General features: G+C 39.1%; 1 protein-coding gene and 1 pseudogene across 22 annotated transcripts in view; one reads left to right on the top strand and one right to left on the bottom strand.

Moving 5' to 3' along the window:
• The window catches only part of SWT1 (SWT1 RNA endoribonuclease homolog), a 130685-nt gene that overhangs the window by 63629 nt on the left and 41799 nt on the right, over positions 1 to 25257 (top strand). For 14 of the 22 annotated variants that reach the window (XM_009240090.4, XM_054550331.1, XM_024250228.3 and 11 more), the window contains 2 exons: positions 162 to 349; positions 12637 to 12768. In XM_009240090.4, coding sequence (XP_009238365.2) covers positions 162 to 349; positions 12637 to 12768 — 320 coding nt within the window. Of the gene's footprint in view, positions 1 to 161; positions 350 to 11999; positions 12095 to 12636; positions 12769 to 14662; positions 14772 to 16571; positions 19974 to 25257 lie in introns of those variants that run through there. The other 8 variants (XR_010137497.1, XR_010137495.1, XR_010137494.1 and 5 more) reach the window with 3 other exon arrangements.
• LOC112134392 (large ribosomal subunit protein uL18-like) lies at positions 5475 to 6277 on the bottom strand (annotated as a pseudogene).

Below are 25257 nucleotides of genomic sequence, written 5' to 3'. Positions count from 1 at the left end.
AGCTCTGATGCTTTTCTGGGAATATTATGTACATAATAAAAGAAAAAGAATTGCCACCACTTCTCAGAAAGCTAGAACATTTGTAAGCACAGTTGCCATTCTCTTTTTCTCCTCTGCAAATGAAGAACTAGCTGCATTTTATGTAATTCTTATTTCCCCAGGTCAAGACAAAACTTCAGCCAAATTCTTCAGAAAACACAGTGACTAAAAAGCAGGAAGGTACTTCATTGAAGAAGTCTCATAATCAAGAAATCACTGTTTTCTCGAGTTCTCATCTTCCCCAACCCAGCAGGCATCAAGAAATCTGGTCTATCCTAGAGAATGTTTGGATTACAATATATCAGAACAGGTACTAAATTTGGGGGAATTTTTTTTTAAATTATTTTTTAAATTGACATTATAATTGTACGTATTTACAGGGTACAATTTGATGTACAATTTGACGTTTCAATAGATATATGTGATATATAATCAAATCAGGCTAGTGAGCATGATGAATACCTCACGCATATTAAGTGTTAAGTGAAAAAAAAGTTTTTTTCACTTAACATGATATTCTCCAGGTTTATCCACGTTGTCACAAATGACAGAATAACATTCTTTTTTATGGATGAAAAGTATTCCATTGTGTATATATACCACATTTCCTTTATGCGTTCATCCATTATTGGACACTTAGGTTGATTTCATATCTTGGCTATTGTAATGCATTTATCATCTATTTTTTCATGAGGTATTCATCAGCTCATGCATTTATCATGATCTTCTTTGTGATAAGAACATTTAGGCCAGGCGTGGTGGCTCACACCCATAATCCCAGCACTTTGGGAGGCACAGGTAAGTGGATCACTTGAGGTCGGTAGTTTGAAACCAGCCTGGCCAACATGGTAAAACCCCATCCCTACTGAAAAAAAAAAAGTACAAAAATAAGCCGGGCGTGGTGGCGTGTGCCTGTCGTCCCAGCTGCTCAGGAGGCTGAGGCAGGAGAATTGCTTGAATCTGGAAGGTGGAGGTTGCAGTGAACTGATTGTGCCACTGCACTCCAGCCTGGGTGACAAAGCAAGACTCCATCTCAAAAACAAACAAACAAACAAAAAAAAACAAAAAAAACATTCAAAAGCCTCTCTTCTAGCTATTTTGTAATGTGCAATACTTTACTTTGAGCCAGTCACCCTACTATGCAATGCAACACCAGAACTTATTCCACCTATCTAATTGTAACTTTGTACATGTTGACCAACCTCTCCTCATTCTCCCCTCTGCGTTCTCTAGTGACCACTGTTCTACTCTGCCTCTATGAGATAAACTATTGTAAATAGTGCTACAGCAGACACAGGAGCACAGGCATCTCTTTGACATACTCATTTCATTTCCTTTGGATGTATACCCAGTAATGGGATTGCTGGATCATATGGTAGTTCAGTTTTTAATTTTTTGAGGAACCTCTGTACTATTTTACATAATGGCACCACTAATTTACAAATCCCACTAACAGTGTATGAAGTGTTCCCTTTTCTGCACATCGTTGCCAACACTTGTTTTTTTGTTTGTTGGTTTTTTGAGGCAGGGTCTCGCTCTGTCACCCAGGTGGTAGTGCAGTGGTACAATCACGGCTCACTGCAGTGACTTCCTGGGATCAAATGATCCTCTCACCTCATTTTTTTGATTTTTTTATTTCTTATAGAGATGATATGCCACTATGTTGCCCAGGTTGGTCTCAAACTCCTGCAAACTCCTGGGCTTAAGCAGTCCTCTTGCCTTGGTTTCCCAAAGGATTACAGATGTGAGCCACTGCACCTGGCCAACACTTTTCTTCTTTTTGATAATAGCCACTCTAACTGGAGTGAGGTGGTGTCTCAATGTGGTTTTGATTTGCATTTCCCTGATGATTAGTGATGTCAAGCATTTTTTATATACCTGGTGGCCATTCAAATGTCTTCCTTTGAAAAATTTATATTAAGATCTTTTGCCCATTTTTTAAACTTTAAGTTCAGGAATACATGTACAAGTTTATTTTATTGGTAAACTTGTGTCATGGGAGTTTGTTGTACAGATTATTTCATCACCCAGGCATTAGGCCTAGTACCCATTGTTTTTCCCGATCCTCTCCCTCCTCTCACCTTCCACCCTCCAATAGGCCCCAGTGTTCATTGTTCCCCTCCATGTGTCCATGTGTTCTCATCATTTAGCTCCCACTTATAAGTGAGCACGTGCGGTATTTGGTTTTTTGTTCCTGCGTTAGTTTGCTAAGTATAATGCCCTGTATACACCATGAAGTATTAAGTGCCATAAGAAAGAATGAGATCATGTCCTTTGCAGAAACATGGATGGAGCTGGAGGCTGTTTATCCTTTTGCACATTTTTAATTGGGTTATCTTGTTTTCTTGCTGTTGAATTAAGTTTCTTATATATTCTGGATATTAATCCCTTGTGAGATGTATAGTTTGCATGTATTTTCTCCCATTCTCTTGGTTGTCTTTTCACTCTATTGTTTCCTTCACTGTGTAAAAGCTTTTTCCCAATGTGTGTTCTTGGTACCCATGTCCAAAATCAGATGGCTTTGGGTATGTTAATTTATTTCTGGGCTCTCTATTCTGTTCCATTGGTTTATGTGTCTGTCTTATGCCAGCCAGTACCATGCTGTTTTGGTTACTATAGCTTTGTGGTATATTTTGTTGTTTGTTTTTTTCTTGGTTAATTTTTGGTTGTTTGTGATATATTTTGAAATCAGGTAGTGTGATGCCTCCAGCTTTGTTCTTTTTGCTCAGGGATTGCTTTGGCTATTCAAATTTGGCATGTGAAATTTATGATTTTTTTTTGTTTCTATGAAGAATGACACTGGAATTTTGATAGGGATTGCATTAAATCTGTAGATCACTTTGGAAAGTATGACCATTTTGATGATATTAATTCTTCCAATACATGAACGTGAGCCATCTTTCCATTTATTGTATCCCCTTCTATTTCTTTTATCCATGTTTTAGAGCATAAGATCTTTCACCTCCTTGATTAGGTTTACTTTTTGGGTAGCTATTATAAATTGAATTGTTTTCTTGTTTTCTTTTTCAGATAGTTCACTATTAGCATATAGAAATGCTATTGACTTTTGTATGTTGATTAGTATCCTGCAACTTTATTGAATTCATTTATTATCTCTAAGAGATTTTTGGTGGAGTCTTAAGGGTTTTCCATATATACGATGGTGTTGTCTGTGAACAGGGATAATTTGACTTCCTTCTTTCAAATTTGGATGCCCTTCCTTTCCTTTTCTTGCCTAATTGCTGTAAGACTTCCAGTACAATATTGAATACAAGTGGTAAAAGTGGGTGTTCTTGTTCCTTCCATATGATGTTAGCTATGGGTTTGTCATATATGGCATTTATTGCATTGAGGTATGCTCCTTCTGTATCTAATTTTTTGGGAGTTTTTAATCATGAAGCGATGTTGAATTTTGTCAAATGGTTTTTCTGCATCTATTGAAATGATCCTATCATTTTTGTCTTTGATTCTGTTAATGTGGTTTATCACATTTATTGATTTGTGTATTTTGAACCATTCTTGCATCCCTGAGTTGGATCCCACTTGATCATAGTGAACTTTTTAATGTATGGTTGGATTCAGTTTGCTAGTATCTTGTTGAGAATTTTCGTACCTATGTTTATCGAGGATATTGGTCTGTAGTTTTATTTTCTTACCATGTCCTTGTCTAGTTTTGAAATTGGTAATGTTGGCCTCGTATAATGAGTTTGCAAGTATTCCTGCTTCTTCAATTTTCTAGAATAGTTTGAGGAAAATTGGTATTAATTTTTCTTTAAATATTTGTTAGAATTCAGCAATGAAGCCATCAGGTTCCAGAATTTTCACTGATGGAAAATTTTATTACTGATTCAATTTCCTCACTTGTTATGGATTTGTTCAGATTTTCTATTTCTTCATAATTGAATCCTGGTAGATTGTATGTGTCCAGGAATTTATCTGTTTCTTCTGTGTTATCAAACTTGTTACCATAGTTATTCATTAATGGCTATTCATAATAGTTTCTTATGATTCTTTGTATTTCTGTGGTAATGTCTCCTTTTTCATCTCTGATTTGCGTATTTGCTCCTTTTTTTTAATCTAGCTAAAGTTTTGTCATTTTTTTTTTTTTTTAGCACTTTCATTACAACATTTTGGTCAACAATGGAATATGTATGACAGTAGTCCCATAAGATTATAATACCATATCTTTTACTGTACCTTTCCTATGTTTACATATGTTTAGATACCCAAATATTTAACATTGTGTTACAACTGCCTGCGGTATTCAGTACAGTAATATCCTGTACAGATTTGTAGCTAAGGAGCAATAGGCTATACCATACAGCCTAGATGTCTAGTAAGTCATACCATCTAGGTTTATGTGAATACACTCTAAGATGTTTGCACAACAATGCAATTGCCCAGCAGTGCATTTCTCAGAATGTATTCTTATTGTCTTAATGACGCATGACTGTATTACTGTTATTTATTGTAAGATTTTGTTAAAAGAAGATAAATACTTTTGTTTAAAAGGAAGAAATACATCTATTACTTTAGTGTACATAAACATAAACTATCTACTGGCTTTATAACCTGTCATGCTAAAGAAATAACAATAAATGGCATGAGGACTAACAATAATATTTACAAATTTATATTTTCATATAAAGCAAAGGTTTTTTTTGTTTCAATCTTAACATAGTTTTAAGGTTTTGGCTATTCAGACATTCTGGTTAGCAGAAAGTTACCATATATCCCTGACAGGGATTACCACTTTCAAAATAAAATAGATTAAAACTATACCTAAGATATTTTAGCTGTCCTTTCTTAGAGTTCACCTATAATGTACATGCATTTGTGTTGGATGCTAGGGAGTTTTGCGTGGTTTCTGGATAATATACTCTATGTAATAGCATTTCAGCAAGACAAAAATGCTTATATTGCCTTATTAATGCATATTTATTTAGGCCTACTTTACTGTTTCTCAAGCCTGGTTATGTACCTGACACATTATAGAAGTTTTTCAACATAATTGCTCATGGGCCTTTCATGTAAAGATGCTTATTTGGAAGCCTGGTAGGACCTATGCACAAATAGTCACATGAAACTACCAGAGCGAGGCTGGGCAAGGTGGCTCATGCCTGTAATCCCAGCACTTTGGGAGACTGAAGTGGGAGGATCACTTGAGGCCAAATGTTTGAGACTAGCCTGGGCAACACAACAAGACCCTCTCTAAAAATCAGTTGCAGGTTTGTAGCTCATCAGGTCAGGTTTTTGGTATCTTTTCTACTTACAAGGAATTTAGTTAAGTGTTAGATACTACTGATTGAAATTAAAACAAACAAACAAAAACAAACAGACAAAAACTTCCCTGCTGTTTCTCATTTAAGCTTCTGAGACTTTTTTTTTTTTTTTTTTTTTTGCTGTCCATAAGTTTATTGTCTTTATCTGAAAAATCTTATAGAAAATTGTTTGATTTAGCTCTCAGCAGCCCACTCCTGAGCTCTGAGGAAGCTTGCCTTCTTTTGAGCTACCTGATCTTTCTTCTGAGCAATGGACATTTTGGGACAGTTCCACCTCTTCTTTTTAACTTCTTTCTTGGGCGTCTTTTCATAGACTGGATTCTCTTGTATAGCATCATGAGCTTTCTTATACATCTCCTCCATCATGTCTGGAGTTACGCTGTTCTTTATGTATTGAGAGAACTGTTTCTTGTAAGCATCTTTATCTTCTTCCATTAAGTAGCGCATGTAATCTGCAACATTCTGGCCCATGATGTGCTTCCAGTGTACTTCTGCATTAAATTTCTTGCTTTCAGAATCATAACCAGAGAATCGTTTGATACTATGAGGGATAGACAAGCCTCCATCCACAGCTCCCTTCAGGGTGCGAAAAACTTTATTGCCAGTGGTAATTCTGGCAAGACCTGCATCCAAATAGCAGGTAAAGGTACCTGGCTGACCATCAATGCTTTCCATATTGTATTCATCGCCAGTCTCTTCCACTTGGCTTTCATAGATCTTGTCCATGCCAAACCTATTGAGAAGCCTGCGGGCCAGCAGCAGTCCAGTACAATATGCTGCAGCATAATTTTTCAGGCCAACCTTCACACCATTATTTTGGCAGTTTGTGTACATATGCTGTGCAGACTATCATATCCCCCTCTATACGAGCAGAAGCAGTCTGACAAATGATATCTCTGTTTGTTACATGAACTATCATCCTGTATTTGGGTGTGTTGTATTTATTTTTTATTTTTATCCTATATCACCAAGCGTTTCCAAGTATAGTAATCATTTTTACCTTCTCGTCGTCTTCTACATTTCACTTGGTATCTCTTAAAGTAGGCCTTATTCTTTCTTTCTTTTTTTTTTGCATGGCATCTTTTACCCCCCTTTTTTTTTTTTTTATTATTTATTGATCATTCTTGGATGTTTCTCGGAGAGGGGGATATGGCAGGGTCATAGGATAACAGTGGAGAGAAGGTCAGGAGATAAACACATGAACAAAGGTCTCTGGTTTTCCTAGGCAGAGGTCCCTGCAGCCTTCTGCAGTGTTTGTGTCCCTGGGTACTTGAGATTAGGGAGTGGTGACGACTCTTAAAGAGCATGCTGCCTTCAAGCATCTGTTTAACAAAGCACATCTTGCACCGCCCTTAATCCATTTAACCCTGAGTTGACACAGCACATGTTTCAGAGAGCAGGGGGCTAGGGGAAAGGCCATAGATCAACAGCATCCCAAGGCAGAAGAATTTCTCCTAGTCAGAACAAAATGGAGTCTCCTATGCCCACCTCTTTCTACACAGACACAGCAACAATCTGATCTCTCCTTCCTTTCCCCACACTTCCCCCTCTTCTCTTCAACAAAACCGCCATCGTCCTCATGGCCCGCTCCCGATGGTCGCTGTCTCTTTGGAGCTGTTGGGTACACCTCCCAGACAGGGCGGCCGGGCAGAGGCGCTCCTCACTTCCCAGACGGGGCGGCTGGGCAGAGGCGCTCCTCACATCGCAGACGATGGGTGGCCGGGCAGAGGCGCTCCTCACCTCCCAGACGGGGCGGCCGGGCAGAGGCGCTCCTCACTTCCTCCCAGACAGGGTGGCAGCCAGGCAGAGGCGCTCCTCACTTCCCAGACGGGGCAGCCGGGCAGAGGCGCTCCTCACTTCCCAGATGGGGTGGCCGGGCAGAGGTGCTCCTCACTTCCTCCCAGATGGGGTGGCAGCCAGGCAGAGGCGCTCCTCACCTCCCAGACGGGGTGGCCGGGCAGAGGCGCTCCTCACTTCCCAGACGGGGTGGCCGGGCAGAGGCGCTCCTCACTTCCCAGACGGGGTGGCCGGGCAGAAGTGCTCCTCACTTCCCAGACGGGGCTGCCGGGCAGAGACGCTCCTCACTTCCCAGACGGGGTGGCTGGGCAGAGGCGCTCCTCACTTCCCAGACGGGGTGGCTGGGCAGAGGTGCTCCTCACTTCCCAGAGGGGGCGGCCGGGCAGAGGCGCTCCTCACTTCCTCCCAGACGGGGTGGCAGCCAGGCAGAGGCGCTCCTCACCTCTCAGATGGGGCTGCCGGGCAGAGGCGCTCCTCACTTCCCAGACGGGGTGGCTGGGCGGAGGCGCTCCTCACTTCCCAGATGGGGCGGCCGGGCAGAGGCCCTCCTCACATCCCAGACGGGGCGGCCGGGCAGAGGTCCTCCTCACTTCGCAGATGGGGCGGCCGGGCAGAGGCGCTCCTCACCTCCCAGATGGGGCGGCCGGGCAGAGGCGCTCCTAACATCCCAGACGGGGCGGCCGGGCAGAGGCACTCCTCACATCCCAGACGATGGGTGGCCAGGTAGAGGCGCTCCTCACCTCCCAGATGGGGCGGCCGGGCAGAGGCGCTCCTCACTTCCCAGATGGGGCGGCCGGGCAGAGGCACTCCTCACATCCCAGATGATGGGTGGCCGGGTAGAGGCGCTCCTCACCTCCCAGACGGGGCGGCCAGGCAGAGGCGCTCCTCACTTCCGAGACGGGGCGGCCGGGCAGAGGTATTCCTCACCTCCCAGACGGGGCGGCCGGGTAGAGACGCTCCTCCCTTCCCAGACGGGGCGGCCAGGCAGAGGCGCTCCTCACTTCCTCCCAGACGGGGTGGCAGCCAGGCAGAGGCGCTCCTCACTTCCCAGACGGGGTGGCCGGGCAGAGGCGCTCCTCACTTCCCAGACGGGGCGGCCGGGCAGAGGTGCTCCTCACTTCCTCCCAGACGGGGTGGCAGCCAGGCAGAGGTGCTCCTCACCTCCCAGACGGGGCTGCTGGGCAGAGGCACTCCTCACTTCCCAGAGGGGGTGGCCAGGCAGAGGCGCTCCTCAGTTCCCAGACGGGGCGGCCGGGCAGAGGCCCTCCTCACATCCCAGACGGGGTGGCCAGGCAGAAGTCCTCCTCACTTCCCAGACGGGGCGGCCGGGCAGAGGCGCTCCTCACCTCCCAGACGATGGGCGGCCGGGCAGAGGCTCCTTACTTCCCAGACGGGGCAGCCAGGCAGAGGCGCTCCTCACTTCCTCCCAGACGGGGTGGCAGCCAGGCAGAGGCGCTCCTTACTTCCCAGATGGGGCGGCCGGGCAGAGACGCTCCTCACCTCCCAGATGGGGCGGCCGGGCAGAGGCGCTCCTCACTTCCTCCCAGACGGGGTGGCAGCCAGGCAGAGGCGCTCCTCACCTCCCAGACGGGGTGGCCGGGCAGAGGCGCTCCTCACCTCCCAGACGGAAAGTAGGCCTTATTCTTAACAACTTTAACAAACCCTATCCTGCAGAACAGAGACCTGCATCTGCGGCTTGACAGAGACCTGCAAGCCCAGCAGCTCTAACGGGGGAAAAAGGCGAGACATTTTTAAAAATGTGTATCCTGAGGCCAGGTATGATGGCTCATGTCTATAATCCCAGCACTTTGGGAGGCAGAGGTAGGAGGATCGCTTCAGTCGAGGAGTTTGAGACCAGCCTGGGCAACATGATGAGACTTTGTCTCTACAAAAAAAGTTAAAAATTAGCTGGTCATAGTGGCATGCACCTGTGGTCCCAGCTACTCAGGAGGCTGAGGTGGGATAGCCACTTGAGCCCGGGAGGTAGAAGCTGCAGTGAGCTGTAATTATGCCATTGTACTCCAGCCCGAGTGACAGAGTGAGACCCTATCTCAAAAAGAAAGGGTATCAAAAAAGTTTGGGAACCTGTGGTAAACATCTTTAAACAGTATGTCACATTAAAAAAAAAAAAATATATATATATATATATATACTCAGTATGTTTTTCTTCAACCTTAAGATACATTTTCTACTAGATGCAGTGGTTCACGCCCATAATCTGAGCACTTTAGGAGGCTGAGGCAAGAGGATTGTTTGAGCTCAGGAGTTTGAGACCAGCCTGGGCAATATAGTAGACCTCATCTTTACTGGAAATCAAAAAAGTTAGCCTTGCATGGTAGCCCTCGCCTGTAGTGCCAGCTACTCGGGAGGCTGAGGTGAGAGAATTGCTTGAGATCAGGAGATCAAGGCTGCAGTGAGCTGTGATCGCACCACCGTACTCCAGCCTAGGCAACTGAGCAAGACCCTGTCTCAAAAAAAAGATACATTTTCAAGTGAAGGACCTCTAAATTTTAGCCATGGATCCAATAGTTAATACATTGCACAGTGTCTGTAAAAGTCTAGAATCAAGGGAAAATGGTGTATTTATTGTATTTTTTTCATACTTTCAGGTACTTGGTAGTATGTCATTTGATCTTGACGCCTTAAGAGGAAAGAAGAAATGGAGGAATAGTAACACAGTTTTAGGGAGGAGTGGTAATTACAGTGTTAGAGAGTGTTCAAGAAAACCTTCAGTTAAAAAATGACATTTGTACTGTCTTGAAGGAGGTGAGGATGGGAGCATATAGTTATTTACAGGAAAAGCATTTCAGATAGAAGAACAAAAATTACAAAGAGCTTGAAAGAACATGTCTAATACATTGGGTGAACTGAAAGAAGGCCAGTGTGGCTGGAGCAAGGGGGCAGAGTAGGAGGAGATGAAGTGGGGAGGGACAGTGTGCCAATTGTGTAGGGCCTATAAGCCATTGTAAGAATTTAGGGCTTTTACTCTTAGCAAAAGCTACAGCACAATTTTAAGCAAAGAAATGACAAGATCAGGCCTGCGTTTTAAAAAAGATTGCTTTGCCTTGTTGAGAGCAGGCTGTGAAGTGATGAGGGTGAGGCAGGAAGAGGGCGAGATACCAGTTAGGTGTCTACTGTGATAATCCAGGTGGAAAATGATGATGATTTGGGTCAGGGCAGTTGTGGGAGAGATGATAAGAATTGGTCAAATGCTGGATATATTTTAAAGGTAAAAGCAATAAGATTTGCCGATACAGCTCAAGAGACAGGAGCAAAAATAGTAGTACCCACAGCAAAAGATGATTGTACCTGGCAATCCTATGACTGGTATGGTTATTTTCATCCTCATCTCATGCTCATTTCTCCCACATTTTGTCATTTAGGATAAACCCTGGAGGAAGAGCTTTTAATGCCCTCATCGTTTTACCTAAATTGTATAAATCTATATAAAAATTATAATGGAAGTTTTTGGAATGATGGTATCTAGTATATAGTACTTTGATTTACTGATGGCTTTCTTGGAAGGTGTTGTTTCCTGTTTTCTCTCTCGGTCTTCTCCTGCCTCCCCAGCCACTCTCTCACAACCACACCTCCACACACACAATTTGCTTGTATATCCAGAAAAAGATGAAGAAAGAACCAGGTATGTTAGTAATGCTTATCTCTGGTTGGTAGACTGTGGGTATTACATATTCTTTTTTTACATTCTCTTTTTAGGCTTTAAATTTAGAAAATTTTTTTTAAAGTAAATATTTTTAAATAAAATAAATTTGGTTTTATCTAAAAAATAGCAAATGCACACACACAAATACCCGGACTAGGCAAATCCATAGAGACAGAAAGCAGAGTGGTGGTTGCAGGGGTTTGGCGGGGCAAGAGGAGAATCCTGGGGAGTAACCACTCAATGGATTCAGTTTCCTTTTTGGGTAATGAAATGTTCTTTAACTAGATAGTGGTGATGGTTACACAGCATTGTGAATGTACTAAATGCCGCTGAATTATATGCTTCAGAATGTTCAAAGTGGTGAATTTTATGTTAAGTGTGTTTTACGACAGTTATAAAAGGAATACTTTGGAAAGTATAAAGTAAGGGAGGAAATTCCTTTGAGTGCTGCTGCCTAAAGTCTACTGTAGTCAACATTGTGAATTTATTAAGCATACTCATTCTTGTTTTTTAGGAATATGATTAGTTTCCTACAGCTGCTGTAGCAAAGTATCACAAACTGGCTAGCCCAAAACAACAGAAATGTATTCGCTCACAGACCTGGTGGCCAAACATTTGAAATCCAAGTGTCTGCAGGCTTGATTCTTCTGGAGTTTCTGAGGGAGGATCTGTTTCATGTCTTTCTCTTTTCTTCTGGTAGTTGCCAGCAATCCTTGCCTTGTAGATGTATCACTCCCATCTCTGCCTTTTTCTTCACATAGAGTAGGGCCCATTCTAATCCAGCGTGACCTCATTTTAACTTAACTAACTACATCTCGAAGACCCTGTTTCAAATAAAGTAACATTCTGAGGTTCTGGGTGAATATATGAATTATGAGGAGACACTATTCAAACCAAGCACAACATGTTTTGGATTTTTATGTGGTTGTTCTTATGTTATAAAGTAAATTTTCTCTACTTTTATTTTTCTGTTTTGTTGGTGGCATAAGCATCATTTTAATAGTTTGGTGTTTTGTGTGTGTGTGTGTGTGTGTGTGTTTGTTTTGTTTTGAGACAGGGTCTCACTTCGTTGCCCAGGCTGGAATGCAGTGGCACGATGACAGCTCACTGAAGCCTCGGCCTCCTGGTTCAAGCGATCCTCCCACCTTAGCCTCCCAAGTAGCTGGGACTACAGGCAGTGCCACCACACCTCTCTAATTTTTAAATTTTTTTTCTAGAGACAAGGTCGAACGATGTTGCCTAGGCAGGTCTCAAACTTCTGGCCTCAAGTGATCCTCCCTCCTCGGCCTTTCAAAGTGTTGAGATTACATGGGTGAGCCATCACGCCCAGCCTAGTTTGGTATTTTATCAAGTGGCCAACTTACTGATTACTTAACACTGCTTATATTGTTATACATTTAAGGTGTTACTAATTGTTGCCTAATTGTGAATAACTATTATTAATTTATGATAGATTTCTACAAGTGAAATTACTAGGATAAACTTCTAGTTTCAACAGGAATAATCTAATCTCTAATTTTTTTCTTCATCTTTCTCATCCTGAGTACTGACTTGAATGCAGATTGATAGCATTACTTCTCCTCTATCTCTTGTCTCTTAGAATGAAACAATATTCACACAACTTTCATAGTATTACTTTAGATTAGACCTGTATAGTGCCTGAACTAGATCCTTTACATGAATATTATCCCAGACTTTCGTATTTTACTATCTTTTATTTCTAATTTAAATAGATCAGCATTCTGAGAGATTAATGATAATAAATACTACTTTATACATTTGCAGCAGAAATACTTGAATTACATTAAATATGTATGTATACCTATGAGTATCTTTTTTTTTCCTCTATTTTAGCATGGATGTATTTCAAAGATTGGGCTCAAATTCAGCCCTGACTACTTCAAATATAGCATCATTTGAAGAAGCATTTATATATCTTCAAAAGTTAATGGCAGCTGTGAGGGATATTCTCGAAGGAATTCAAAGGTAAACACTACATTAATTTTGAAGTGTTATTTACTTATTACTTTTCTCTTTCTCCTAGGCTTACCAACTTTTTCAGAGTTGCTAGGAGTCACATAGCAAATTTTATAAACTAATGGCTTTTAGATTCAACTCTTTCTCCCTCTCTTGCAAATAATCCCTATTTCTAGTTGAGATCACAGGAATGTTTCCACCTTTTCCCTTTCTAGAAAAAATATACCAGCTTGTAAACTTTATGAACTTTTTCATTATTGTGTAACTATAACTCTAGAACAGTACCTGTCATGTAATGGACACTCCATAATTACTTATGGAATAAATATATGTTAAGGTAATTATCATTGCTCTTGAAAACAAATATGTTAATATTTTTAGCATGATTTTTTTCTTTCAATATAGTTTTACAGAACTACAAACTGAAATAAGTTTGAAAAGCAACATAGTTGCTGTGCATAGTGGCTCACACCTGAAATCCCAGCACTTTGGGAGGCTGAGGTGGGTGGATCAGTTGAGGTCAGGAGTTTGAGACCAGCCTCGCCAACGTGGTGAAACCCTGTCTTTACTAAAAAATACAAAAAATTAGCCAGGCATTGTGGCAGGCACCTGTAATCCGAGCTACTCGGGAGGCTGAGGGAGGAGAATCGCTTGAACCTGGGAGGCAGAGGTTTCAGTGAGCCGAGATCACATCATTACACTCCAGCCTGGGCAACAAGAGTGAAACTCCATCTCAAAAAAAAAAAAAAAAAAAGGCAACCTAGTCTTATGCTTTGAAATTTATACATATGTGATTATTTAAAATATTTGTGATGCATATGGAAAATATAGTGCCAGAAAGCTATAGAATAGACCGTGGCACTTTATAGCATGAAATCAAGTGCTTGCTTTTGTGGCACTAAAGGAAGATACTTCTAACCTTTGCAGTTTTATTGTTATGTACCAAGATTGTTTGACCTGAATTAGATATACAGGTTGATAACACAAAAGTACTGTTCTTTGTAAATTAAAACAAAAACAAAACTGAGTTGATTTTGCTATGTTAAAGTTTGAAAAACTTGAATTTTCAAAAATTTTTTTTTTCATTTCTCTTTAATGGTTTTTGCAAACTATTGTTAATATACAAGGCATTTTTGCCTTGTTAATCTAGAAGGCATTTTTGCCTCTTTTTGGATCACAGTTGGCCTAAATAATTCTTAGAATAAAAAGTTATCTAAACCTCCTGCCACCCTTAAGTTATTAATGAATTTAAAGTATGGCAGATCCTAACACAAGTTAACTGTTACCTCTAAATGCAAATAGTCCCTTTATAATTTAAAGCCTTATTAAAATAAGAGTGGCTCCATAAGGGTGAACTATTGAGTTCTGATTTTAGCTATGTAAAAACTTCTGTTCACTCTAGATTGCATAAAAGCCATACTTGACAGTATATTTTCTACAGAAAGTAAGGATATAAATCTGTATTTAATAACTCAGCAGATGTTCATTGAGCACCTGCTATACTTGGTATCGTACTAGGCACTGGGGACCAAAGAGAAATAAGATATGACCTCTGAATCCAAACAGCTGTGGAAATAATTCAATCATATTAAAACAGATCTTGCAATCAAAAGGTATTCCTATTTTAATAGGGATACATATATGCAGTGGCGGGAGGAAGGGTTGGCAAAAGATGAGGCTGGATCGAGGTTGGAGGAGAGTGTCTCAGGCCATGCAAAGCAGTTTCCATTTTGATAGGCCAGTATTTCAGACATTCAGAGCTGTTAATTATGTGCCAGAAGTGTTTCTGGTTCAAAAAACTGGAAATATTGCATACTATACCACCTTCTGGGGAAATCACTTGTATTATTAGCATATTAATGGCTTTATAAACCTCTGTGTAAGGAAATCTTTTTAATTTTAGGAACTTTAAAACATATTGATGCCTGGATCCTCCACCCTAGAGATTCATATGTAATTAGTCTGGGGTGTGCCTGCCAATCAAGATTTAAAAAATTTCCCCAGGTAATTCATATGTGTCAGCAAGGTTGAGAACCTCTAACCAATATGCTTATCTAGTGGTTCTCAAAGTGTAATCACAAGACTAGCATCATCACCACATCTAACTTGTTAAAAGTGCAGATTTTCAGGCCCTCTCAGATTTATTCAATCAGAAACTCTGGGCATGAGGCCTATAGGTCTGTGTCCTCTAGGTGATTCTGTTCATGCTGAAAGCTGAGCATCACTGGCCCAAGTGATTCTCAGCCCTAGTGGCAGACTATAATCACCTGGGAGTTTAAAAAAAAAGGAATGATCTTTTCAAAAAACCAGCTCCTGGATTCATTGAGTTTTTGAAGGGCTTTTCATGTCTCTGTCTCCTTCAGTTCTGCTCTGATCTTAGTTATTTCTTTTCTTCTTCTAGCTTTTGAATTTGTTTGCTCTTGCTTCTCTACTTCTTTTAATTGTGATGTTAGGGTGTCAATTTTAGATCTTTCCTGCTTTCTCTTGTAGGCATTTAGTGCTGTAAATTTTCCTCTACACACTGCTTTAAATGTGTCCCAGAGATTCTGGTATGTTGTGTCTTTGTTCTCACTGGTTTCAAAAAGAACATATTTATTTCTGCCTTCATTTCATTATATACCCAGTAGTCATTCAGGAGCAAGTTGTTCAGTTTCCATGTAGTTGAGCGGTTTTGAGTGAGTTTCTTAATCCTGAGTTCTAATTTGATTGCACTGTGGTCTGACAAACTGTTTGTTATGATTTACATTCTTTTGCATTTGCTGAAGAGTGTTTTACTTCGAATTATGTGGTCAATTTTATTTATTTATTTATTTTTTTGAGACGGAGTCTTGCTCTGTTGCCCAGGCTGGAGTGCAGTGGCACGATCTCGGCTCACTGCAAGCTCTGCCTCCTGGGTTCATGCCATTCTCCTGCCTTAGCCTCCCAAGTAGCTGGGACTACAGGCGCCCGCCACCATGCCCGGCTAATTTTTTTGTATTTTTAGTAGAGACCGGGTTTCACCGTGTTAGCCAGGATGGTCTCGATCTCCTGACCTCGTGATCCACCTGCCTCAGCCTCCCAAAGTGCTAGTATTATAAGCGTGAGCCACTGCGCCAGGCCTAATTTTAAAATAAGGGCAGTGTGGTGCTGAGACGAATGTATATTCTGTTGATTTGGGGTGGAGAGTTCTGTAGATGTCTATTAGGTCTGCATGGTCCAGAGCTGAGTTCAAGTCCTGGATATCTTTGTTAATTTTCTGTCTCATTGATCTGTCTAATATTGACAGTGGGGTGTTAAAGTCTCCCACTATTATTGTGTTGGGAGTCTAAGTCTCTTTGTAGGTCTCTAAGAACTTGCTTTATGAATCTGGGTACTCCTGTATTGGGTGCAGATGTATTTAGGATAGTTAGCTCTTGTTGCATTAATTCCTTTACCATTATGTAATGCCTTTGTCTCTTTTGTTCTTTGTTTGTTTAAAGTGTGTTTTATCAGAGACTAGGATTGCAACCCCTGATTTTTTTTTTTTTTTTTTTTTGGCTTTCTATTTGCTTCGTAAATATTCCTCCATCCCTTTATTTTGAGCCCGTATGTGTCTTTGCACATGAGATGGGTCTCCTGAAAACAGCACACCAATGGGTCTTGATTCTTTATCCAATTAGCCAGTCTGTGTCTTTTAATTGGGGCATTTAGCCCATTTACATTTAAGGTTAATATTGTTATGTGTGAATTTAATCCCACCATTATGATGTTAGCTGGTTTTCTTTGTCCGTTAGTTAGTGCAGTTTCTTCATAGCGTTGATGGTCTTTATGTACAATTTGGTATGTTTTTGCAGGGGCTGGTACTGGTTGTTCCTTTCCATGTTTAGTGCTTCCTTCAGGAGCTCTTGTACGGCAGACTACTAGCTAGACTAATAAAGAAGAAAAGAGAGAAGAATCAAATAGATGCAATAAAAAATGATAAAGGGGATATCACCACCCATCCCACAGAAATACAAACTACCATCAGACACTACTTATAAACACCTCTATGCAAATAAACTAGAAAATCTAGAAGAATTAGATAAATTTCTGGACACATACACCGTCCCAAGACCAAACCAGGAAGAAGTCGAATCCCTAAATAGACCAGTAACAAGTTCTGAAATTGAGGCAGCAATTAATAGCCTACCAACCAAAAGAAAAGTCCAGGACTAGACAGATTCACAGCTGAATTCTACCAGAGGTACAAAGAGGAGCTGGTACCATTCCTTCTGAAGCTATTCCAAACAATAGAAAAAAAGGGAATCCTCCCTAACGCATTTTATGAGGCCAGAATCATCCTGATACCAAAACCTGGCAGAGACACAACAAAAAAGAAAATTTCAGGCAAATATCCCTGACGAACATCAATGCGAAAATCCTAATAAAATTATGGCACACTGAATCCGCCAGCACATCAAAAAGCTTATCCACCATGATCAAGTCAGCTTCATCCCTGAGATGCAAGGCTGGTTCAACATACACAAATCAATCAATGTAATCCATCACATAAACAGAACCAATAACAAAAACCGCATGATATCTCAATAGACGCAGAAAAGGCCTTTGACAAAATTCAACAGCCCTTCATGCTAAAAACTCTCAGTAAACTCGGTATTGATATAATGTATCTCAAAATAATAAGAGCAATTTATGACAAACCCACAGCCAGTATCATACTGAATGGGCAAAAACTGGAAGCATTCCTGGCAGAAGACAAGGATGCCCTCTCTCTCCACACCAATTCAACATAGTATTGGAAGTTCTGGCCAGGCAATCAAGCAAGAGAAAGAAATAAAGGGTATTCAAATAGGAAGAGAAGAGGTCAAATTGTCTCCGTTTGCAGATGACATGATTGTATATTTAGAAAACCCCATCGTCTCAGCCCCAAATCTCCTTAAGCTGATAAGTAACTTCAGCAAAGTCTCAGGATACAAAATCAATGTGCAAAAATCACAAGCATTCCTTTACAATGATAACAGAGAGCCAAATCAAGAGTGAACTCCCATTCACAATTGCTACAAAGACAATAAAATACCTAGGAAGACAACTTTTACAAGGGATTTGAATGACCTCTTCAAGGAGAACTACAAACCACTGCTCAAAGAAATAAGAGAGGACACAAACAAATAGAAAAACATTTCATGCTCATGAGTAGGAAGAATCAATATCATCAAAATGGCTGTACTGCCCAAAGTAATTTATAGATTCAATGCTATCCCGATCAAGCTACCATTGACTTTCTTCACAGAACTGGAAAAAACTACTTTAAATTTCATATGGAACCAAAAAAGAGCCCACATAGCCAAGACAATCCTAAGCAAAAAAAAAAAAAAAAAAATCCTAAGCAATCCTAACAAAGCTGGAGGCATCACGCTACCTGACTTCAAACCATACTAGAAGGCTACAGTAACAAAAACAGCATGGTACTGGTACCAAAACAGAGATATAGACCAATGAAACAGAACAGAGGCCTCAAAAATAATGCCACACATCTACGACCATTTGATCTTTGACAAACCTGACAAAAGCAATGGGGAAAGGATTCCCTATTTAATAAATGGTGTTGGGAAAACTGGCTAGCCATATGCAGAAAGCTGAAACTGAATTCCTTCCTTACACCTTACACAAAAATTAACTCGAGGGATTAAAGACTTAAACGTAAGACCTAAAACCATAAAAACTTTAGAAGAAAACCTAGGCAATACCATTCAGGACATAGGCATGGGCAAAGACTTCATGATTAAAACACCAAAAGCAATGGCATCAAAAGCCAAAATAGACAAATGGGATCTGATTAAAGAGCTTCTGCACAGCAAAAGAAACTATCATCAGAGTGAGCAGGCAATCTACAGAATGGGAGAAAATTTTTGCAATCTATCCATCTGACAAAGGGCTAATATCCAGAATATACAAAGAACTTAAATAGATTTACAAGAAAAAAACAACCCCATCAAAAAGTGGGTGAAGGATATGAACAGACACTTCTCAAAAGAAGACATTTATGCAGCCAACAAACATGAAAAAAAGCTCATCATCACTGGTCATTAGAGAAATGCAAATCAAAAGCACAATGAGATACTATCTCACGCCTGTTAGAATGGCGATCATAAAAAGTCAAGAAACAACAGATGCTGGAGAGGATGTGGAGAAATAGGAACACTTTTTCACTGTTGGTGGCAATTATTTCCACCATCGTGGAAGACAGTGTGACAATTCCTCAAGGATCTAGATCTAGAAGTACCATTTGACCCAGCAATCCCATTCCTGGGTATATATCCAAAGGATTATAAGTCATTCCACTATAAAAACACATGCACACGTATGTTTATTGCAGCGGTGTTCACAATAGCAAAGACTTGAAACCAACCCAAATGCCTATCAGTGATAGACTGGATAAAGAAAATGTGGCACATATACACCATGGAATACTATACAGCCATCAAAAAGGATGAGTTCATGTCCTTTGCAGGGAGATGGATGACTCTGGAAACCATCATTCTCAGCAAACTAACACAAGAACAGAAAACCAAACACTGCATGTTCTCACTCATAAGTGGGAATTTAACAATGAGAATACATGGACACAGGAAGGGGAACATCACACACTGGGGCCTGTCGGGGGTGGGGTCTAGGGGAGGGATAGCATTAGGAGAAATACCTACTGTAGATGACAGGTTAATGGGTGCAGGAAACCACCATGGCACGTGTATACCTATGTAACAAACCTGCCTGTTCTGTACATGTACCCCAGAACTTAAAGTATAATAAAATAATAATAATAATAATAATAATAATAATAAAGTAACAGTGGTTGGGCCCTACCTTAATCCTATTAAATCTGAATCTGAGAATGGGACCTGGTCAGACATTTCTACAGACTCCCCAAGTGATGTGGGTGGAACCAGGGTTAAGAAGATTTAGCATGTATTGCTTACATAAGCAGTATCTAAAAGAAATAATTACTTGAATTTTAAGGCTAATACAATTTGTTACTCTTTCATCTTAAGGACACCTAGCACTAGGGATAAGAAAAGATTGGTAGCTCTGCTACCTTTTAGCATGTGACCTGGGGTGATTTTTTTTTTCTTTTAGACAGAGTATTACTCTGTTTCCCAGGCTGGAGTGCAGTGGAGTGATCACGGCTCACTGTAGCATCGAATTCCTGAACTCAGGCAGTCTTCCCACCTCAGTCTCCTGAGCAGCTGGGACTACAGGTACGTGCCACCACAGTCAGCTAATTTTTGTATTTTTTGTAGAGATGAGGTTTGCCATGTTGCTCAGGCTGGTCTTGAACTCCTGGGCTCAAGTGATCCTCCTGCCTTGGCCTCCCAAAATTCTGGGATTACAGGTGTGAGCCACCTTGCCTGGCTTGGGGTAAATTTTTAAAGCTATCTTGAGCCTCAGTGTTCATAAAACAGCCATAATAATACCTTCCCAGAGCGTTTCATGGGGTTACTATTGTGCTGTGAGAGCAAGATGTTGGTATTACTAACCAAATCAGCAATTCTTGACTTGTTTGTTGGGGAATTTGTTACAAATGTAAAGTTTAAGGTTTTACCCCAGACTAACTTAAATAAAAATATCTGTAGGTATTTGTGTAGAGCAAGGAAGTTGTATTTTTAAGCTTTCCAGGGGATTTGTATGCAGGTGGTGAGAGATCACATTTAATAAAACTAATGCAATTTTTTGTAATGTTACATTAGAGAATGCTTTTCTCTTGAGCTACCAGTAGGGGGCATTGTGAACAAACTGGTTTGCTTAACTCACCATTCACTTAGCAACAGGAAACTACAAAATTGTGAAGTTTTTTTTTTTTAAACCCTGCAGATAATAGGCATTTAAATTAAAATTTAATAAAAGTTAATTATTTTTTCAAGTGTACATGTAGTGCTTAAAATCTTTCAAGAAACAAAATCATGTTAAATCAAAAGAAGCTCAGTTTAAAAATTTCTTTTTGCTAAATATTGATTTAAAATTTTACAATTTAATTTAAATTTAAAATTAAACATTGAAATTGCAAGCAATTTGTAGTGACTGCAAATTAGTATTTTTGATGCTTGCTAAAATGACCTAGTTTCATTTGGTTTTGAGATACATGCTCAGTGATTATATGTTAGCTCTATTCCCTTTTATCTTAAAAATAGTAGATCATATATAATGTTATATTGGGGCTCGATAATCAGGTGATCTTTAGCTTGGCCTTTCAGTTAAAGAAGTGAATGAAAACATATTTGATAGACTAACAGCTTTGGGTTCTAGTTCTAGATTTATCCCCTTGTAGCTGACTTTGGGCATGTCATTTACCCTCTAAGTCACAGTTTTCTTTCCTTGTTAAATGAGAATCCTGATACCTTCTTTAGAAGAGTGTATGAAATGATGTATGTGAAAATACTTTCTAACTATGTTTACATGCGCTAATCTTGCTTTTTCCTTAAAGTTGATATGTGAAGTTTGAAATGTTTAAAATGTGTACTTCAGTTTTAAGAAAGCTCTAAACATGATTGTGGTTAAGATTGAAAACGTTAGTGGAGCAGTTGTTGGTATGGTTATACATTTGGCAGCAAAATACCTAATTTTGCAAAGTTCGAAAAAGGGTGAGGATCTTGCAAATTCCTATATTTTCTGAACACTTTCTTTTTAGGTAGGAGAAGAACTTTAATTAGCTTATTTGCTATTCATTTAGAAATTGCTTCTCTCCTCATCTTTTCTTTTATATGTATACAGGATTAATATGAGCACTTTTGTTAATAGTTTTCTCGTCTAACCGCTAGATAGCCAAGGACAATGTTGATAATTTTTTTTTTTCAGATAGACAAAAGTGTTTTAAGATTTATTTTTGGTCAGTACTACATAGTCTTAATTTATACTTTTGTAAACTTATGTCTAGATTGATCAAGTAACTCTTAAGACCACAGAAACCTTTTGCTTAGTATATAAAGATGATAAAGTTTCATTTGGAACAAAATTAATTGGAGAGTTGAATTGCAAATTTCTAAAAATAGGGAAAGTTCTACTTTGTATATTGATCAAAAAACATTGTCTACATGTATTTTTGCTTAAACTGTCATCTTTGCAGAGTTAACTAAACAGGTCATGTAATCCAACTCTGAGGCACACTGTAAATGCATGCAGCTTCAACTTGAAAGCTAATATTCAAAGCAGCAATACAAGTGTTTTAGATGTTTCTGTGTCTGTGAAATAGATGATGAGCTAGCTGTCTGATTTAGAAGCTGAGAAGAAGGAGGGTGAAAGTGAGAAACTTTAACTTGCTTAGGTTTTATGTTTGTATTTCACCTTTATAAAATAAGGTTGAAATTATGTTTTAAAAAACAAAAAAAGGTAGTATTTTAAATCCAAAAATATACTAGATCATGCCCAAATATGTTTGGTTTAACATGTAAAACTTTGCATACGTGAGTTTCATGAACTGAAGTAGCTTTATTTGAAATGTTTGAGATAATGAGTGTTTTCTTGGTTTATTATTTTGACTCATATGTGGGGTGGGAAAGAGGCAGAGGGAATTTCTATTTCTTATAAATAGGTGCATTTTGAGGACATGCTTTTATATTAAAAGATATCTCAAGTGTATATAGCTTAGTTTTTTTTCTAGCTGTCATTTTGTTTGGTCGTATTTAAATTTAACAATAAATGACTGCTAACTGTTGTGTTTGGACATGATCATATGCTGCATGGGCATTTGTACTTGATCATAGAACAGGATTTTGGAAAATAAAACTTCAGTTTCAATTTAGGAAAGGTAGATGATTAATTTTTATTGAGTTGTTTAATCTTCTAAGTTTTAATAACCTCTGTCACATTCTTGTGGCTTTAGTTTGGAATACTTTAGACAGCTATTTTTCTAAAATAATTGCAGTCATGAAGTTTGGGGGTTTTTTGGTGTGATTTACATATATTTTCTTTTTTTTATTAAACCTCTAAAAAGTAATTTTCCTTTTAATCTCCTACCCCATTTTAATGTAAGAACAGACCACATATGGTATATTTATGCATTATTTCTGGGAAAAGAAACCTTAAAATCACAGTAGCTTTTCAGATCCACTAATATGCTTCAAAGATAATGATTTTTGCTTTTGAGATAAAATTTTATTAACTTAGCCTCTTTTACTGTATATGTTGATAGTTGACCTCTTAAGATTTTAGAAAAGGTTATTTAGAATAGGTCATCCTTTACTTTACACAGAGATAACACACTTAAGGCTACTTCTTTAAACTAGTTGTTGAAACTAAAGGTTCTGTCACAGGCATGCTAATGTGTAGAAAATAAAGACCTTAAAAACTTCATCCTTTGAAGTTTAGAAGTGACTTTTTAGACTCTGAACTCGTTGCAGTGTGCAAAATATTCAGCCATCGTTATCTAGAGTGGAGGGGTTTATTCATGTTTGTGTCTGACCTACTTTCTTTGAGGCTTGGCCTTTTCACCCTTAGATAATTAGGCTTCACCTCCCACTCTTCAGTTAGGGTTTCACAGCTCCTCAGATATCACTGCGTTACCTTCTCAGACTTTCAACACCTTGTCCTTTCATCATCAAGTATATCAGTTGCTTTGTTGAATAAGAAAAAATAATACAATTTATTGTTTAAAAATGAAAAGACTTAGTTGCTTCATCCTTCATGCCACCATTTTGTAAAAAATAATTTTATTTTTTATAATTTATTTTATAATCAGTTCCTTAATACTTTGCATGCCTCCAGGGCAGAAACTGTCTTTTCTGTATCTGGAGCCTTGCACAAGTAATGACACATAGTAGATGGTCAGTAAGTGATTATTGAATGAGTGTTTTATAGTCTTTGTGATAGAAGGCAACTTCTTTTAAGACTGAATGCTAATTATACTACATTATGACATTAGATGAGTAGTTAATGTAGAGGTTTTAAAAGAGGTATAGAAGAGAGAAGAGCAAGCTATGAAAGGTTAAAGAATAAGAAAATCAGGAGGAAGGAGAAAGACTAGAAGAGAGAGAGATTAAGGAGATTAAAAAGGCATTTATGTCTGGAGCAGATGATGGAGCCTCCAGTAATTCACCCAAATGTCTCTTCAGGTTACATTGTTATCCTTGATTACTTTATCAAAGATAGATTATTACTTATAGATTACTCTCTAGATCAACTATGTAAATTAAGGCTAGTAGAAGGAAAGATAGGATCTAATGGAAGAGTTAGACTCAGGGAGTATAAGCAGACAGTTCTTGTTATAAGATATTATAGACATATATAAGGTCATATGTGTAAAATATAGACAGTTATTAAGAGCTTTTATGGTATCTACATTGCAGTTTGACAAACACAGTTAATGTATATATCAAATTTTATATGTAATATGTAACAAAATTTTTATTAAAGTAGCTGATAAAATAAGTGGCATTCACGTATCATTCGGACTAAATTTTTCAGTAACCAGCTGATTTTTTTAAACCTGGGTCTGTATGTTACTGTAGATAATAGATCACTATGACTTAATTTTTAGAATAACTGGATTTCATTTTACATATCTAAAACTCTTATCTGTGTTTCCCAGCTTTTGTCATTCAAGAATTGGAAATAAAGACGTTATATTTACCTTTTAAGGTAACCTCCGCTGATATATCAGCGGAGAAATGCCACAGTTATTCCCATCGCCCCTACAGTGAGCTTAGATGTTAGTGTTCCCTTGGCTAGTATAATTCAGTTTTGGATGACGGAGTTAAATGTATCCCATCATAAATTCTCAAATCACATCCAAACTAAGCAATTAAATATAATATGAAGATTACTTCTTGAAGACAACAAATATTTTAACTTGTTTATGGAATTTTTATTTATAATCTGTTCTTTTATTTAAAATTTACTTCTTACTTTATACCTGACTAATTCTAACTAATGATTTATTGTTCTGATATTTAATTAAAATTCCTTGCTATTAAGTCTCGTTTTAAGAAATGCTAAAACCACCAGATGGAATAAATGACCTAATAAGACAGTGATGTTAAACACCAGTAAAAGGAATGAAATTAGGGAGAAATCAATCGAAGGTTCTGAATAAGGGCTATCATAATAATTTTAACTTAAATAGCAAGTATGTATAGTAAGTATATGGGATAAAGCCAGATGATCAGTTCTAATTCCTTCTTACAAAGCAGTTATATAAAAGGCATAAAGGTGGAGTATACCCTATACTCTAGGATACATTCTAACTAGTTGGGTTTTTGTTTGTTTTGAAACAGGGTTTCACTCTGACGCCCAGGCTGGAGTGCAGTGCTGTGATCTCAGCTCACTGCAACCTCCACCTCCTGGGCTCAGGTGATCCTCCAACATCAGCCTCTGGAGTACCTGGGACTACAGGCATGTGCCACCACACACAGCCTATTTTTTGTACTTTTTGTAGGGACAGAGTTTCTTCATGTTGCCCAGGCTGGTCTTGATCTCCTGGCCTCAAGCAATGCACCTTCTTCAGCTTCCCAAACTGCTGGGATTACAGGTGTGAGCCACCATGTCTGGCCT

This window comes from Pongo abelii, chromosome 1 (assembly GCF_028885655.2).
Source record: "Pongo abelii isolate AG06213 chromosome 1, NHGRI_mPonAbe1-v2.0_pri, whole genome shotgun sequence".
Classification (NCBI taxonomy): domain Eukaryota; kingdom Metazoa; phylum Chordata; class Mammalia; order Primates; family Hominidae; genus Pongo; species Pongo abelii.
Note: the sequence above shows the minus strand (reverse complement) of the source record. Positions and strands in the feature narration are given on the sequence as shown.